Source organism: Balaenoptera physalus, assembly GCF_965194825.1.
Source record: "Balaenoptera physalus genome assembly, chromosome: 11".
NCBI classification, from domain to species: Eukaryota; Metazoa; Chordata; class Mammalia; order Artiodactyla; family Balaenopteridae; genus Balaenoptera; species Balaenoptera physalus.
Window position 1 is genome coordinate 63,336,282 of NC_138896.1, and position 17,551 is coordinate 63,353,832.

The 17,551-nt window shown below is 41.7% G+C and overlaps 1 protein-coding gene across 17 annotated transcripts in view; it reads right to left on the bottom strand.

The window, feature by feature from the left end:
• The window catches only part of LOC309637715 (zinc finger protein 197-like), a 33,618-nt gene extending 16,094 nt beyond the window's left edge, over nucleotides 1-17,524 (bottom strand). For 2 of the 17 annotated variants that reach the window (XM_082412763.1, XM_082412755.1), the window contains exons 1-4: nucleotides 8,152-17,524; nucleotides 6,063-6,336; nucleotides 2,075-2,553; nucleotides 710-872 (exon numbers count right to left, since the gene is read on the bottom strand). In XM_082412763.1, the coding sequence (XP_082268889.1) occupies nucleotides 710-872; nucleotides 2,075-2,464 (553 nt within the window). In that variant the 5' untranslated portion in view covers nucleotides 2,465-2,553; nucleotides 6,063-6,336; nucleotides 8,152-17,524. The other 15 variants (XM_082412768.1, XM_082412766.1, XM_082412765.1 and 12 more) reach the window with 15 other exon arrangements.
• Nucleotides 17,525-17,551: the final 27 nt, after the last annotated feature.

A 17,551-nucleotide genomic window follows, 5' to 3' on the forward strand; every position in this document is an offset into this window, starting at 1 on the left:
GGGAACTAGATCCCACATGCGTGCCGCAACTAAGAGTTCACATGCCACAACTAAGGAGCTGGGGAGTCTCAACTAAGGAGCCCCACGAGCCACAACTAAGGAACCTGCGAGCCGCAGCTAAGACCCAGAGCAACCAAATTAAAAAAAATCTTTTTAATTAAAAAAAAAAAAAAAAAGGGCTTCCCTGGTGGTGCAGTGGTTAAGAATCCACCTGCCAATGCAGGGGACGTGGGTTCAAGCCCTGGTCCCGGAAGATCCCACATGCCACAGAGCAACTAAGCTCATGTGCCACAACTACTGAGCCTGTGCTCTAGAGTCTGTGAGCCACAACTACTGAGCCCATGTGCCGCTACTACTAAAGCCCATGGGCCTAGAGCCTGTGCTCCACAACAAGAGAAGCTACCACAATGAGAAGGCCACGCACTGCAACGAAGAGTAGCCCCTGCTCGCCGCAACTAGAGAAGGCCCACGCACAGCAACAAAGACCCAACGCAGCCAAAAATAAGTAAATAAAATAAATAAATTAAAAAAAAAAAAGAATGGATAAAGGGTCAGAGGGACCCAGGAAAGGACAAAAGGGAGAACAGGAAAGAGCTTGGTACCATAAGGGGTTCATATAAGGGCAGGAGAGGAAGCAACTATCTGGGAGTAGGGAGATGAGCCATAGTAAGAGTCCTGAAAAAGTCCAAAGCCACAGCCAGCAAGTTACCATGTTGAGGATCTTGGAGCAAGTTGAACACCACTGGGTCAGTAAGAGGACTTGAGCGAACTTCAGCTGATATGTGGCTGCCAGTGGGTGCATGATGAAGTGCTATTCCTGGAGTGCTGAGACCCTCCTGGAGAGTGTCCTGATCCTGGACAAGGACTGGAACCTGGGAACAAGCAGAACAAAATAAGCTGACTCTTCTTGTACCTCCAGAAAATGGACTCACCTAACATGGACCTCTTTCTGCCCGTAATCTAGAACTGTGAGATGAGAGTGACCCACCTCAAGTATGGAGCATCAAACCAGCAGTAAAGCTTTGCCTTGAGAACAATGGAGCTGCCCTCTAGCCCCACTCATGGTACTGGTGACCTCTCCCAGAGGAGACTGAACACAACGGTGGAAACAGAAGCCAGACCTGGGTGTGGGTTAAGGAGGGAATGGGAAGTAACAAGCAATTAAGAGCTTCAGACCTGGTTTTAGATTACACCTGGGTTCAATACACTCTTCTACTTATTTACCCCTTTACTTATCCCTTCCTGCTCCAACAGAAGGAACACTAGAAGTCTAGACATTTGCTTTTGTTGCTAACTAGATGTCTCACCTAAGACAATGTAGTGAACCTTTTCCTGCCTCCATTTTCTTATCTCTCAAATGAGAAAGATGGATTAGTGATTAGCACTGAAATATATAGCTCTAAACTCTTCATTTTTATGATTTAAACAAATAAGCCCATCCTTGGTACTGCTCCCAAGTTATATTCCAGACTTCTTATATAGAAATGTTTCTAGTGGGCTCCAGATTGACAGAAAGAGATCTGACACATACTAGAAACTATATTAAGATCCCAATTTAATAGCCAAGGATATAAAATCTTATCAGAGACAAATATCTCAACCCAATCCCTTGGCTCACAGAATCCCCAGTAGGGGAACACATGGGGAGGTCTTGCCAGATCTAGAAAACTTCATTCATGCTTTCCCACTGCCTTTTATACTTCAGACTTACAACATCACTCCAAACATACTTATACAAACAATACATATGTTTCTGTTTAGAGGAACACTTACAAACATTATGTTCTTCAGATTCTTGAACCAAACTCAGCATTAGCAAGCATCACCCAAGGAGGCAAAGCAGAGTCAATGCCTTGTGTTGATTCTGAATTGGCCCAAAGACCCCAATTATAAATCCATTTCTCTCAAAAGACATCCTGTGGTCTGAACAGCTCATGAACCTGTTTTAATTAGCATTAGGGTTGCTGCTGTGTTATTAATTGTTAATGAAAATCAAAGCATCATCCTCTATCCCCTCTGTCCTGGGCCTACTCCCTCCTTCCATCTCAAACTCTTCCCCCTTCCCCTTTCTCACTTTTAGTGCTGGTCCATCGAGGTCTTTCTGCAGCTCCTCTACCAGGGCCACTGCCTCCTCACCACTCCCGGGGCGATGGATCTGCACCCAGGTCCGTATCTCTCCGGGCAGGATGCTCAGGAACTGCTCCAACACCAGCAGCTCAAGGATCTGTGCCTTGGTGCGTGCTTCTGGCCTCAGCCACCGGCGACAGAGCTCCCGGAGCCGGCTCAGTGCCTCCTGGGGTCCAGATGTCTCATGGTAACGTAACTGTCTAAAGTGCAGGTGGGAGGTCTCCCAAACAGAGGAGCTGCTCCCTTGGAAGCTGGTTCCCCACTTCCAGGTATCATCCTTCCCTTTAACAAGGCCCTCTTGTCTCAGAGCACTGTGGGCCCAATTTTCTCTTGTCATTGTTGTTATTTAAGAAAGGCTCCTCTCTAGGGCCCCTCAATCCTTGCTTGCCTTCTTCCTTAGAGCTTGGAGAACATCATCTATAAGACCTCAAGAAATCATTGTTAAAGTTAACCCAGAGAAACAATCAGGTTTTCCAGACCCCAGTTAGCTCTCACTAATGAAGAAACCTCCCTGAATGCAAAGTTATAGATTCTGGGCCATGCCTCCTCTAACAGAAGCCCAGGTCCAAGGCTCTAGGGACACTAATATGCATGTTACCCACACCACTGCTGATATCAAAAGCATGAAATTCCTTTCGTCTTTTTTTTTTTTGCCACGTGGCATGTGGGATCTTAGTTCCCCGACCAGGGATCCAAGCCGCGCTCCCTGCATTAGAAGCACGGAGTCTTAACCACTGGACAGCCAGGGAAGTCCCTCCTTTGGTCTTTATTCACAGTTTCTCCTCCACCTAATTACAATAAATCCTTTATCTACCATTCTAACAATGGGCATCCTGGCTACTCCTGTGTGACCTTGAACAAGTTACCTCACTTCTAAGTCTCAGTTTGTTAACGTGTAAAATAGGAGTAACAACAATTCCTATCTTATGGGCTTGTAAGAATTTGATGTGAAATACATTTCAGGCTTTTGAATAGTGCCTGGTATACGGATTCAAATGTTAATCATTATCTTTCTGCAACTAGCACCCTTTCCTATGTTCTTAGGCTTCTGCTTTCTAGAAATAGTGTGTTTTTTAGAAATAATATGTATCTTTCTTATTACAAAATGGAAAATCTGTAAAACCAGAAAACACATACAAAACCAAAGAACAATCACTGCTATTGTTCTGGACTACATTCTTCCAGTCCTTTCTCCATGCGCCAATTTGGATCACAAAACTGGATCCAACTGTACTGCTCCATAATTTCACACACGTTGTGTTATGAACACAATATCAAATATTATTCATCATTATTTTCAAGAGTACATCAGCCCATGGGACTTTCCTGGTGGTGCAGCGGTTAAGAATCCACCTGCCAATGCATGGGACATGGGTTTGAGCCCTAGTCCGGGAAGATCCCACATGCCGCGGAGCAGCTAAGCCCATGTGCCACAACTACTGAACCTGCGTGCCACAACCACTGAAGACCGTGTGCCTAGAGCCCGTGCTCCACAACAAAGGGAGGCCACCGCAGTGAGAGGTCTGCACACTGCGGCGAGTAGTGGCCCCCACTCGCTGCAGCTAGAGAAAGCCCGCGTGCAGCAACGAGGACCCAATGCAGCCAAAAATAAATAAATAAATTTATTTTTTTAAAAAAAGAGTATATTAGCCCATTCATACTGAAGTAGTCCCCTGTTGTTAGATGTTTAGATTATTTATAATTTTCTCCTATTACAAATTCAGCTGCAATGACCATCTTTGCTAATGAACTTTTGGTTACATTTCTGCTTATTTCTTCAGGAAAAATTCCCAGAAGAGAAATTGTTTGGCTGAAAGGTACAAATAGTTTAAACTTTTAAGGTTGTAATAGTTACATTACTATCAGTAACATATGAGTGCCTCATTAATTTTATTTAACACATGAACCCTTAAAATTCATGCTTATAATGGAGCAGACGAGACCAAAATATAAATATAATTTCAATATAATGTGTGAGTACAATTAATAGGAGGACATACAAGCACAGTAAGAATTCATGAAGGTAATTTTGGGTTGGGCTGTAAAGAAAAAAAGACCACTGGAGTATTGGGAAAGCCATTCCAGAAATAAAGAAACTGTAATTTCAAAAACAAGGGAGAGACAGCACATATAGCTCTGTTAAAAAGGTTCTTTGCAAATCAGAGAAGGAAGTAACCTTTGAGGTAATTTTGTAGAATTAGAGTGAAAAGGTAAACAGAAGCAAATTCTAAAGGCTACTAAGAGGCAGCCAGAGGCATCCCAAGTAGCCAGAGTGGCACTGCCAAGCTCCTTCCACAGGAATTACACTCAGCATCTCAGCATCAAGCCACTGTAGATTTAACCTGTGTCTGTGAGCATCTGTGCTTTATCTAGTTTTACTTTGTGCATCTGTTAGCAAGACGTGTCCTAAGGGAAGTGCTTCTTTGCTTTACATCATTTCAGTTTATAAAAGGTTTCATAAGAATACTCTACTTTCAGGGAATTCCCTGGTGGTGCAGTGGATGACTCCATGCTCCCAATGCAGGGGGCACAGGTTTGATCCCTGGTCGGGGAACTAGATTCCACATGCATGCCGCAACTAAGAGTTTGCATGCCACAACTAAGGAACCTGCTTGCCGCAACTAAGGAGCCCACAGGCCGCAACTAAGGAGCCAGCATGCCGCAACTAAGACCTGGCACAACCTAAATTTAAAAACAAAACAAAACAAGAACAACCTTACTTTCAGACATTAGGGGAAACCTGTAGTCTCAACAAATAAAGTTCTAAATTAAGTAGTAGTAGGGAGAGAAAAATTGAGAAAAACTGAGCAGTTCTTTGGTAACTGATCTGGGGGTGATGGAAGGAATTTAAAAAAAGGATTTCTATCCCATGTTCACAGATAGGAAGACTCAATATTGTCAACGTTTCAGTTCTTCTCAACTTTATCTACAGATTCAATGCAACTCCAATCAAAATCTCAGCAAGCTATTCTGTGGATATTGACAAACTGATTCTAAAGTTCACATGGAGAGGCAAAAGACCCAGAATAACTAACACAATATTGAAGAAAAAGAACAAAGTTGAGGGACTGACACTACCCACATCAAAACTTTCTAAAAAGCTACTGTGATGAAGACAGCATGGTACTGACAAAATTGTAGACAAATCAATGGGACAGAATAGAGAGTCCAGAAATAGACCCACATGAATAGTCAACTGATCTCTGAGAGAGAGTCAAGGTAATACAATGGAGCAAAGATAATCTTTTCGGCAAATGGTGCCGGTACAACTGGACATTCACATGCAAAAAATCAATCTAGACACAGACTTTACATCTTTCACAAAAATTAACTCAAAATGGATCACAGACCTAAATGTAATATGCAAAACTATAAAATTCCTGGAAGATAACCTAGGAGAAAACCTAGATGATCTTGGGTATGGTGATAGAGTTTTAGATACACACAAAAGGCACGATCCTTGAATGAAATAATTAATAAGCTAGACTTCATCAAAATTAAAAAATTCTGCTCTGCAAAAGGCAATGTCAAAGATGAGAAGACAACCCAAAGACTGAGAGAAAATACTTGCAAAAGACACACACTATCATCCTTCCTTTGTATATTTTATACAAAGAACTCTTAAAACTTAACAATAAGAAAACAAACAACTCAATTAAAATATGGCCCAAGGGGGAATTCCCTGGCGATCAAGTGGTTAGGACTCAGAGCTTGCACTGCCAGGGACCTGGGTTCAATCCCTGGTCAGGGAACTAAGATATCACAAGCTGTGTGACGAGGCAAAAAAAAAAAAAGTTAAGATAAAATGACTCAAAGACCTAAACAAATACTTCACCAAAGAAGATATACATATTTCAAATAACTGCACGAAAATATGCTCCACATCGTATGTCATCAGGGAAATGAAAATTAAAACAATGAGATACCTTACGTACCTATTAGAATGGCCAAAATCCAGAACACTGGCAACACCAAATGCTGGTGAAGATGTGGAGCAACAGGAACTCTCATTCATTGCTGGTGGGAATGCAAAATGGTACAGCCACTATGGAAGACAGTTTGGCAGTATCTTACAAAACTAAACATAATCTTACCATAAATTCTAGCAATTGTGCTCCTTGGTATTTATCCAAAGAAACTGAAGACATACATCCACACGAAAACCTGCCCATGGATGTTTACAGCAGCTTTATTCGTAATTGTCAACACCTAGAATCAATCAAGATGTCCTTCAATAGGCGAATGAATAAACTGTGGTACATCCAAACAATGGAATATTACTCAGTGCTAAAAAGAAACAAGCTATTAAGACATGAAAAGATACAAAGGAAGCTTAAATATGGACTACTCAGTGAAAGAAGCTAATCTGAAAATCTAATATACTGTACAATTCCAACTATATGACATTCTGGAAAAGGCAAAACTATGGAGACAGTAAAATGATCAGTGGTTGCCAAGGATTGGAGAAGAAAGGAACAAGCAGGCAGAACACAGAGGATTTTTAGGGCAGTGAAACCATGCTGTATACTAAAATGGTGGATACATTATACAAATCATTATAAATCTGTCCAAACCCATAAAATATACAAACACAGAGAGTGAACCTTTATGTAACCTATGGACTTTGGGTGATTAAAATGTGTCTGATACAGGTTCACCAATTGCAACAAAATGTACCACTCTGGTGGGGGATTTATTTTTTTGGATTGAAGTACAGTTATTACACAGTGTTGTATTAATTTGTGCTGTACAGCAAAGTGATTCAGTTATACATAAATATACACTCTTTTTATATTCTTTTCCATTATGGTTTAGCACATGATGTTGAATATAGTTCCCTGTGCTATACAGGAGGACCTTGCTGTTTATCCATTCTATAAATACTAGTTTGCATCTGCTAATCCCAAACTTCCACTCCATCCCTCCAGTGGTGGGGAATGTTGATACGGGTGGACGCTATGCAAGAGCGGCAGCAGGGAGTATATGGGAAATTTCTGTATTTTCTGCTTAATTTTCCTGTGAACGTAAAACTGCTCGAAAAAATTAAGTCTGTAAGTAAATAAAACCTGGGGTGGGGGGAGAAGGATTTCTAAATAATTTTCTACAGTAAATTATCAGAATTCTATTTACTCTTACTTTGCAGATAGATACAAACAACAAATCCTTAAACATACATTTTGTTTGCTTCTCACAAAAGGTTTGTGAGCCACAAGTTAAAAAGAACAAAAGAAGCCTCAAAGGAACTAAGCGATTCACTCAAGGCCACTCAGTTATGGGAGCAAATTCTGAACTCAGGGATTCTAACTCCAAAAATCCAAAATAACTGCATCTAAGAAAAGACTTCTGAAACCCAAACAACTATTCTAAGGCAATGGTTTAGAATAATAATGACAACAACTCATTATAAAGCTTTAATCTGGCAAGCTGTAAAACGAAAATAACAACAACCATACGTAGTCACTCACAGGTTGGCAATGACCTTTCTTGCAAAAGACGGCGTTTACACTGAGTTTACCATCTTAGTACTTAATGTGAAAATACATTCTCTGAAGCAATGGCGGTATGGGTTGTCTAAGTTTGCTTCTTAAATACCATTATATTACAAAATTAAAAGATGAGAACCGGTCCATACCTCACGGGAAAAAGAAAAAGCCCCCAGAAGTCTGGGAGCCCCTGCTCCAGGGAAGTCTCAAGCTGTTTCTCAGCATCAGTCTCAAAGAAGATGGAAAAAGAGCAGAAAAGCCTGAGCTGGGGAACCTGACTACTGAGGGCGGTGTTCTCAAAGGGGCAGCACATTCTACTGACTCGAGGGCCGGTCCACAGACACACAGACTCAGGGGCGCTGTCTTCAATACCTTCCCCAAGCCGCAGCCAAGGCGTCCACCTCAACACGGAGCGGAGGGACCGCGCTGGGGGTAAGGGCCGGAGAGGGGTCGGCGAAGGCTGCGCTGCCCTGGCGAGCTCAAGCCGCACCCCGGGCCACCTTCCCCGCGTGCCACCCTGACCCGAGCCCACCCCGCTCACCGGGGGCTCCCGCAGCGGCTCCGGCCTTGGGGACCGCCGCCTCGGCGCCGGGATGCCAGGAGATGACACGGGAACTGGACGCCACAGCACCTGAGGCCCAGAATAATGGCTGACCCGCGGATACCTCGACTTCCGGTCGCTCACCCCCCCCCCCGTCCCGGCTCTCTAGGAAGCCACATCTCTATGGTTCCCAGCTTTTCCCGGGGAAGGCAAAGAAAAGGGGAGCTCCCGGACCCTTGGGTTTTCATTCCTCCCAACCAAAGAGTAGGCGTAGCTGTATTCCGGAACACAAGGATCAGCGGTGAATCACACGGTTCAGGCCCTCAGGACGCTTGTTGCCTCCTGAAGGAACTGAACCTTTTTGTTTTAATTTGCAGTTCAACTGAGGTTGATGGGGATTAATTCTTCATATGTCTGAGTGACTTCGTGGGTGACTTTTCCAATCTATTCTTGAACCTTAGAGCAGTTCTCACTGTAAATAACATGGCTTATAAATGACTCCCTTGTGAACTGGCTTACTGTCGAGTATCTCTTGCCCAAATGATGAGATAATGGAGCTCTGGTGTTAAATATTAATCAAGCTGAAACTGCGATAGAGAGACACTGCCTCTCCGGAATGAGGAAGTTGTTGCAGTTGTCCATTACCCTGGGTAAAGTTAGGTCTGTGTAAAGGAAACTGAACTCTTATTCTCTCTTTGATACTTAGATATTTTAAGTTTGGACTCCTGGAATCGTCAACCCCTATATGAGACAGACCAGAAAGAGGCTCCAAAAGGGTGTTGCAGGAGAGGGAAATGTCATGTCCTGGGACCCACAGGAGCCCTTAGGACGGACCACAGCCAAGTGAGGGTTCTGGATGTTGTGCAGGAAAGAATTCAAGAGCTCACCAAAGAAAAGTGAAAGCAAGTTTATTTAGAGTGATACACACTGCACAGGCCAAATATGGACCGTCTCAGAAAAGTGAGAGTGGCCCCAGGGTATGGGGTTGTAGTTTTTATGGGCTAAGTAATTTAATATGCTAACGAATGGGAGGAATATTGCTGTTTCCAGAAGGAATATTGCTATTTCTGGGAAGGGTGGGGATTTCCCAGGAATTGGGCCACTGCCCACTTTTTGGCCTTTTCTGGTCTATCTGGGAACTGTCATGGCTGAGGGGGCGTGATTTTTAGTATTACAATGAAGGTATAATGAGCTAAAGGTCAATGACCAGACTTTTCTCAAAGCTACCTTGGTTACCAAGCAGGTTCTAGCCGGTCTTTATCGAATCCCAACAACTGAGCTCCATCTTCATTTATCTAGAGTTTGTGTCCTGCCCCTTTCCCTCCTGTATCAAGGGCAAGGGCCATGTCTGTCTGGATCCCTTGTATACTTAGCACCTAGCACAAAGCCATACTAGGTGCTAGATGAACGTTTGTTGAATGAGCAAGGTGTTATTCTGTATATATGTTCTCTCCTGGCTTTCATTGAACACTTGCTTAAACATTTCAGCCTCTACTCTTTCATTCATTCAACAACTATTAACTGAGTACTAACCATGTGCTAGACACTATTCTAGGCACTAGGGACATAAATGAAGAGGTAAAGTCCCTAGAAGCTTACATTTCTAGTGGGGGTAGACAGGGAAACAAATACAAAATATGTCAGGGAGTGATAAGCGCTAAGCAGAAAGAGGGTAAAGATCCAACAAAGGAGGCTTAGAAGCAGCAGCCAACCAAATAGAAGGAGAACCAGGACATAGTGCTTTATAGGTCTCAAAGCATGAATGGGAGATTTTGAAATAGTAATCAACGTGGCCCCTGCTCCCCCTACACTAAATCATTTTACTTGTAACCTGAGGTCCCTTCTCCTCCCCTGCCTGTCCAAGTAGACAGAGGTTATTCACTGTGAGACTAGAAACAAAGGGTACAAAGACTATACTGTCAGGTCAATAGATACCTTTGGGAGATGGAAAGACATGCTTGCCGAACAAGTGTTTCTGCTGGGGAAGAAGAAAGGAATGAGAGGAGCCAAAATGACTAACTGGGCTGTGGATGACTGACCAGTGAGCCTACAATCATCCACACCCTACCAAGCAGTGGCCTGGAAGGATGTAACCAGAGTTGTCTGCTGGTGAGGACCACTAATTGCCAATGGTCAGCCTAGAGCCCCAGTTTTATCATTCAGTTTGTGCCCTGAGATTCAGCCTGGTGCCCATCTGACAGTCAAGGAATTTGAAGCCTCCTCATCCTCACCCCAAGATGAAAGACTTGGTTATCTTGTGGGATGATGGTGGTAGAAAAGGGACACCCTACCTTTGAAGAAGATGGAACTATATAGAATCTGTTTAAAGTGGCCCAGAGAGCTGGGACGGTGGTGGAATACAACACATAGCCTCTGTTTTACGTATACTCACACGTTCTTAGCACATAGAATTCCCACAGGTGAAGTACACTGGATTTGGAATCAGAAAACCTAGGTTTGGGACCTGGCTCTTTCTCTTACTAGCTCTGTGATGTTATTTTTTATTTTATTTTTTATTTTTTAAAATTTTTATTTATTTATTTATTTATTTATTTATGGCTGTGTTGGGTCTTCGTTTCTGTGCGAGGGCTTTCTCCAGTTGCGGCAAGCGGGGGCCACTCTTCATCGCGGTGCGCGGGCCTCTCACTATCGCGGCCTCTCCTGTTGGGGAGCACAGGCTCCAGACGCGCAGGCTCAGTAATTGTGGCTCACGGGCCCAGCTGCTCTGCAGCATGTGGGATCTTCCTAGACCAGGGCTCGAACCCGTGTCCCCTGCATTGGCAGGCAGATTCTCAACCACTGCGCCACCAGGGAAGCCCCTACTCTGTGATGTTATTAAGTCAGCCTCTAAGTCTCAGTTTCTCTGTCGGTCAAATATTGGTATAATGCCTACTTCATAGCGTTGTTGTGAGCATTCAGTAAAAGGATCACGTGAAAGTACTTTATGAAACAATTTAGTTGTCAATAAACTTGGATAAAAGAGGTAATGGTCAAAATCTAGAACATGACAATGTAAAGTTTGTTCATTAAGTTAATATTAGGACTTCATGCACCTCAAAAGCAAACAAGAATTAAATGAGTTAGTTAGAGCTATACAGTATATTCAGTTAATTAGGGACATAGGCAAGAATGGAACCCAGATCTTTCTGCTTTTTCTTTTGCAACAGGTTACATGCACTAAACTGTCCAGATAACATAGAAATTCACTTAACATAGAACATGCCAACTCTGAAACATTCTTCTGAATAAGCCCCTACTTTAATGCCAATAAATTGCTTGGAAACTTGAGTTCTATTCTTAATATTGCAGTTTCCAAACATCCCTTCAACCATTCCCATAGTTTTTAAGGGCCCAGACTCTGGATCCAAAATCTCTGGTTTTAAATCCAGGTTCATTTGTGAGTACAACCCCCTTTTTGTCGGAAAGAAAAGGACACTAAAACATAAGAGGGACCTCGGACTTCCCTGGCGGTCCAGTGGTTACAACTCCGTGCTTCCAATGCAGGAGGCATGTGTTCGATCCCTGGTCGGGGAACTAAGATCCCACATGCGGTGTGGTATGGCCAAAAAATAAAAATAAATAGAAACAAGAGGGACCAGACGTACACTCAAGGCTGCCTCACCTTCTCATGGACCACTTTGTCTCTGAGAAGCAAGATCAACACATCCTCCTATCTTTGTGGTTCTCCTGTTTAATTTCATTGTCTTGACTTAACAGGAAGGAAAATTGACCCTTCATTTTGGGGAGGGAAGAATTATACCAGATCCTTTGTCATAGGTCAATCACACACCAATTTGCATTTAAAAACAAACAAACAAACAGCCCCACAACACTGGCAGAGTAGGATTTTATAGAAAGATGAGAAACACGACCTTAACATTCAGACTAGGATTTCTGTTTTAGTTGACCAGTATTCTGAGGTCTTAGCCCCATCTTAGACTATTGGTCCTCTCCCTCCAGCCTCTTCTCAAATACCTATCTATGATGTTGATTGATGCTCTTACACCTCTAATTTGGAGAGGCCCAAAAGCGTACTTTTAAGTCAGTCTAGAATCTTCCATCCTTAGCAGTGGCTAGGTGTCTGGGCAGCAGAACAAAATGTAACTGAGGCCCTCCCCAGTCCAAGAGATTATGCAAATACTTCTCTTTCAGGTATTGGAAAATAATGGAATTAGTACTGCATGGTTGAAGGGATTATTTCTAGACACTAAATTCTGAGTCAGGCTTACAGAGAAGAGAGATCATGGAGCTCTTCAAGAATGCTAGCACTCCCTTTGCCAATTTATTTCTCATAGCACTGATGAAAGTTTTGTCTTCTGGACCCTCCCAGTGTGGGTGAGTAGGTCTTGAATGACAAATCCACTTTAATAATCCAATCTCCCTAAACCTTTGAATTCCTCCCTCTACATTAAACCAAGGGAGGGCGGGCATTTCTGATTCATTCACAACAGGCCATCTTTTGGTCCATGTTTCAGCCAGTCAACCAAACTGTCAGAGCCCTTTCTAACTCCCAGATTTGCAGATTCAAATGCTAATCTCTTCTGAAAACAACCTCACAGACACACCCAGAAATAATGTTTTGCCAGCTGTCTGGGCAACCCTTAGCCTAGTCAAATGCAACATAAAATTAACCATCATAATAATTATCCCTTTAAGTAGTGTAGAATCTCATCTAATTGGTGTCTTCTCTTTCATTCCTGACATTGGTATTTTGTGTCTTCTTTTCTTTTAGCCTGATCAGTCTTGCTAGAGGTTTATCAATTTTATTGATTTTTCTAGAAGAACCACTTTTGGTTTCATTAATTTTTTTCTATTGTTTTTGTTTTCTTTTTTCTAGTTTTCCACTCTGACTTTATTACTTCATTTCTCCTGCTCACTTTGATTTAAAAAATTTTTTTAAATTCAAGTATAGTTGATTTAAAATGTTGTGTCAGTTTCAGGTATACAGCAGTGATTTGGTTATATATATATGTTTCCTCATATATTGTGCCAATCAGTGCTTGTGTCAGTGAAGGGGTCTAACGGCCCAGACCTCTCACTTCAAGTTTGGGCAATCTTGAAAGGCCATCCCAGTCTGAGTCTGAAGCCAGCAAAGGGAACACAGGTAACTCTGTGACTGCAACACAGCTATCTTCTCCCACTGCTAATCCTGCTTTCGTCCCTCTCTCTACAGATGTTAATCCCAATAACGCTCTCCAATAAATTTGCTGCATATTATCCTGTCCCAGAGTTTACTTCCCAAAAAGTTCAACTTAAAACAATTAGATAACTCAATTTTTTAAATTGTTAATTTTTAAATAACTGTTCCAGGTGTACTTGGATATGTAAATACCTAATTTTATATTACTTTCTTGGTCTGGTGTTTCCCAAATTTGAACCCTAAAATACCATGAGGATTGATCCATGGCTATAAATTATTAGGGAGACTTTTATTTTACATTTAAAGCCCAGGACAAGCCCCACAAGCTTCCTTAAGGTCTTCCCTCTGCTCCTGGCTCACTTTTTTTTCTAATGCATGCTTTCACTGAGGGTGTAGCCCTGTAAAGATCTAGGTTTCTTGTTAATCTAGGTTCCCATTTTCCACCTCTTTGTAAGCCCAAGGACTCAAATCCTGCCCTTGTGGCTGATAAAATCTAAATCCCTTGGTGACCAAGATCTCCAAACTGCTGCATGGCACCCAAGGCCTTATCACCCACTTATCTTTCTGACTTCCATTTCCTCTTCATTCTAGGCTCTGAGGATTTATTTCACTTTCTTGAAAGCCCTGTAAAAGGATGTTCAAGTTTTATCCAGCATTTCTAGGTTGTTTCATAGCCAAAGGGCTTTATGATTATCTTGTTTGCCATATTGTTCTATTATAAATTTTTAAACATGAATCTCTGTTCAACTCTGTGGTTAAACCAACACTGCAAATGTGACTGCATTTTCTTTCACTCAGTAAACTGGTTGCTAATTTGTTATGATTATACTAACTTTGGTATATGTCTCAATAATTTTGTGACTTATAGACTTTTCTGAGGGAAAATGAACAATCATCACACAAATAGTCATGTAAAGAGTCAAGGCTCCTAATGGAGAGTTTTCTTAAATCCCCACTGCAAAAGTTTTGCTTTATATAGATTCCTAGGCCCTGTCCCAGAAATGCTGATTTGCTGGGCCTGGGAAATTACTTATATTACTTCTTGTGATTCCCAGATTTGGACTTCACTGGACTTAGAGACTGGTTATAGCCTTTTCGCTTCTACAATCCTTATATGTCAAATTGTGCCACGTGGATTTGAAATGGTCAGTGGAAAGAGTGTGTCCTAGTCAAGTCCTGTATCTATGTTGCCCAGAAAGGAATCTGCCATATCCTTTTTGACCCCTCACCAACATGCCTTCTGGAGCAGAAATGGACTTCAGGGAACATGCTGGTTTTATTCAACCAAATGACGTCTACATAATAGTATAGGTTTGAAACACAGATGAGACCAGAGAGGGGGCTTGGACAATAACTGGCTATTCAAGTTCTCTAAGGAAATAACAGAAGGACACAACAGAAGGACACTTTCTAATGGTTAGAGCTCTAGTTTATGTAGAGTTGGCCCTCCGTATCTCTGGGTTCTGCATCCATGTGTTTAACCAACCACAGATAAAAAATATTAAAAACAAAAAAAAAAATTCCAAAAAGTTCCAAAAAGCAAAACTTGAATTTGCCACACTGGCAACTATTTACACATCATTTACATTATATTTACAACTATTTACATAGCATTTACATCATATTAGGTATTATAAGTAATCTAAAGATGACAAAGTATACGGGAGGATGTACATAGGTTATATGCAATAGTTTGCCATCTTATATAAGGGACTTGAGCATCCTTTGATTTTGGTATAGGGGTGGGGCTCCTGGAACCAATCCCCTGCAGTTACTGAGGGACAACTCTATTATCAGTGTGAAAATAACAAGCTTCATGTTGTGTTTGAATCTCAAACAACAGAATCATTCTTTCTAAAAACAGCTGCTTAAAAGAAAAGCAAACTGAACAGTTTTCTTCCCACTCTCAATAAAGGAAGGAAGCAAAGGGAAAAAAATTCAGTGATATTTATAACAAGTAAATAACAACAGATATTTATTGGAGGAATTATAACTATCTTCTGCAAAAACAGTTTTATGACTCCAGTTTTATAACATCAGAGGTGACTATAGACAGTCTAGTTTCTAAAGACAATCTAACAATATGAGCATACTATTTTATTTATATTGAATGGGAAAAAATTAAAAAGCAAGTCTGTCTCTCAGGATACAGAGCTGAAATGAAATATAGTCTTATGGGATTCATATTCAATGGAATTACTCAGCTATTTAAAGCTCTTTTTGGTTTCAATTTTCTTCTCAGTTCCTAATAAGACCTAACATTAGTACACACCATCAATGAAAAATATCTCTAAGTCTAGGGAGACACTTTCCTCTCTATGCATGATTCTTTGTCTTTCATATTTCTCTTTAATCAAGGCTACATAAGATTTTAATTTCACACTTTTTCTCACAACTAAAAAGAGACATATATGTTTCTAGTCCACATCAAAGCAATTCTCAATAACCAGGGTATCTGTGACTAAAAAATACTTGCCCCTTCATATTCCTCAGGAATATTCAGGGTACTAAAAACTCAAGTGAATAAATGTGAGTGCACAGGAAGCTGGCAGATGACAAGAACAGGGATGGGCAATACACAGTAGTTTAGTGATGTACATTTCAAGAGAGCTGGGGTTTTGATGGAATAGAGAAGAAATGGCCGTACAAAGAGGTAAACGGGTTGGGGGAGAAAAAAACTAGCAACTGAGGGACTGCAGAGGAAGCACTGCTGTTAGGGAACAACCAGGCTTCCATTAGAACAGGAAGTTGGAAAAAACACATTCAAAGAGACAGATCCTGAATTCCAGAGTGTATCATGAAAGGGCTTGAAAGGAACTGCAAAATTAAACTCTGGCTGAAGCAGGCAGCTGGTAGTCTTGAAAAACTTCTAGAGGAAGGTGGATGGTCAGTTCAAATTATATTGCAAAATACTTATATGAAAAGGTACAGAGACCATCTGTCAACATTTACTCCTGCAGCTCAAGATAGGTATCAGCCTTGCAGACTAGAAGCTAGTGAAGGCCTCCTCCAGGGTCCACTATCTTAGCTTGCCTGGGCAAGAAAAGTGAACGTATTCTGATCTCGGGCATCCCTCCTAGAAGGTATTTACTCTTGAAGATCACAAAGTCTTTTAAGATGAAAAAGAAAGCCTATTTGAAGAAAAAATTTCAGACGCTATGACACAGTGGTAAGAAAATGTTTTGGTCAGAGAACAACACTTGCTCAGCAATATAGGAAGCATCAACAACTCTGCTCAGCAATAATAAATGCTTAAAAAGTACCACCTGACAGGCACACAGGAAGCTGTTTGCCTATTTTCTTACAGCAGTTTTGGCAGGGCCAGGAGACATTAGTCCTGGGAGTTTCCACATAGGTAATCAGCAGGTGAGGATGGCTGGCATGATGAAAGGCATGAATATTAATTACAAACCCCTTGTAGAATTTTAAAAGGACACATGACAAGGGAAAAATGATGGAAGTGCCCTTACTGCTGCAGTTCTGTTTAGCCACTGCCACATGTGGGTGACCCTACTCTCGTGTTCACCCAGACTCCTGGGGAAGTGCCTACCCAAGGGTGACCAATGATACAAGAGTCCTACCCCCTGAATGCAGCAGATCTGTTCCAGAGCCTCCAAACCTTGCTTTGAATAACTATGCAAAGAGGGACTATTACATCACAAAATAATATGTAAGCCATTAGCCTATCAAAATAGGACGAAACCAAACAATCCCTTTTCACCCAAATATACCCTTCACACCTTCCACTTCTTTCTAGTAACAGCAAGGAAGAAATACATAATCCTTAAAACTAAATTACAAGGTGCAGAGACAGGCCATAAATCTAACTCAGAGAAGACTGACAGCATCTTCCTTATGAAACCATGATCAAATAACTGTCCAGATATAGTCAACCACCTTTCACAGAAGTGGCTACTCAGGAGGATCCCAACTGGTCTCCCCCTCGCATAGAACCATCATGATGGACAGAGGCACTCTGGTATAATAAAGAAAGCATGGACTTGAAAGTCAGATCTGAGTTCACATTCTGGCTCCAACTACTTACTAGCCAGTCACCTAACCTCACTGAGACTCAATTTTCTTGTACCAGTGTTATGAGGATTGGATGGGATATCAAATCCTCAGTAATCCCTGAAACAATAAATCACTATGTGCATAAGACAAATGGTGTTAGGCTTGGGCATTCACTGTATACAAAGAAAGAGGAATGGCTGCGTTAAGAATGGGGAGATTCTAAGGGTTCCCAGATGGATTCTGAGC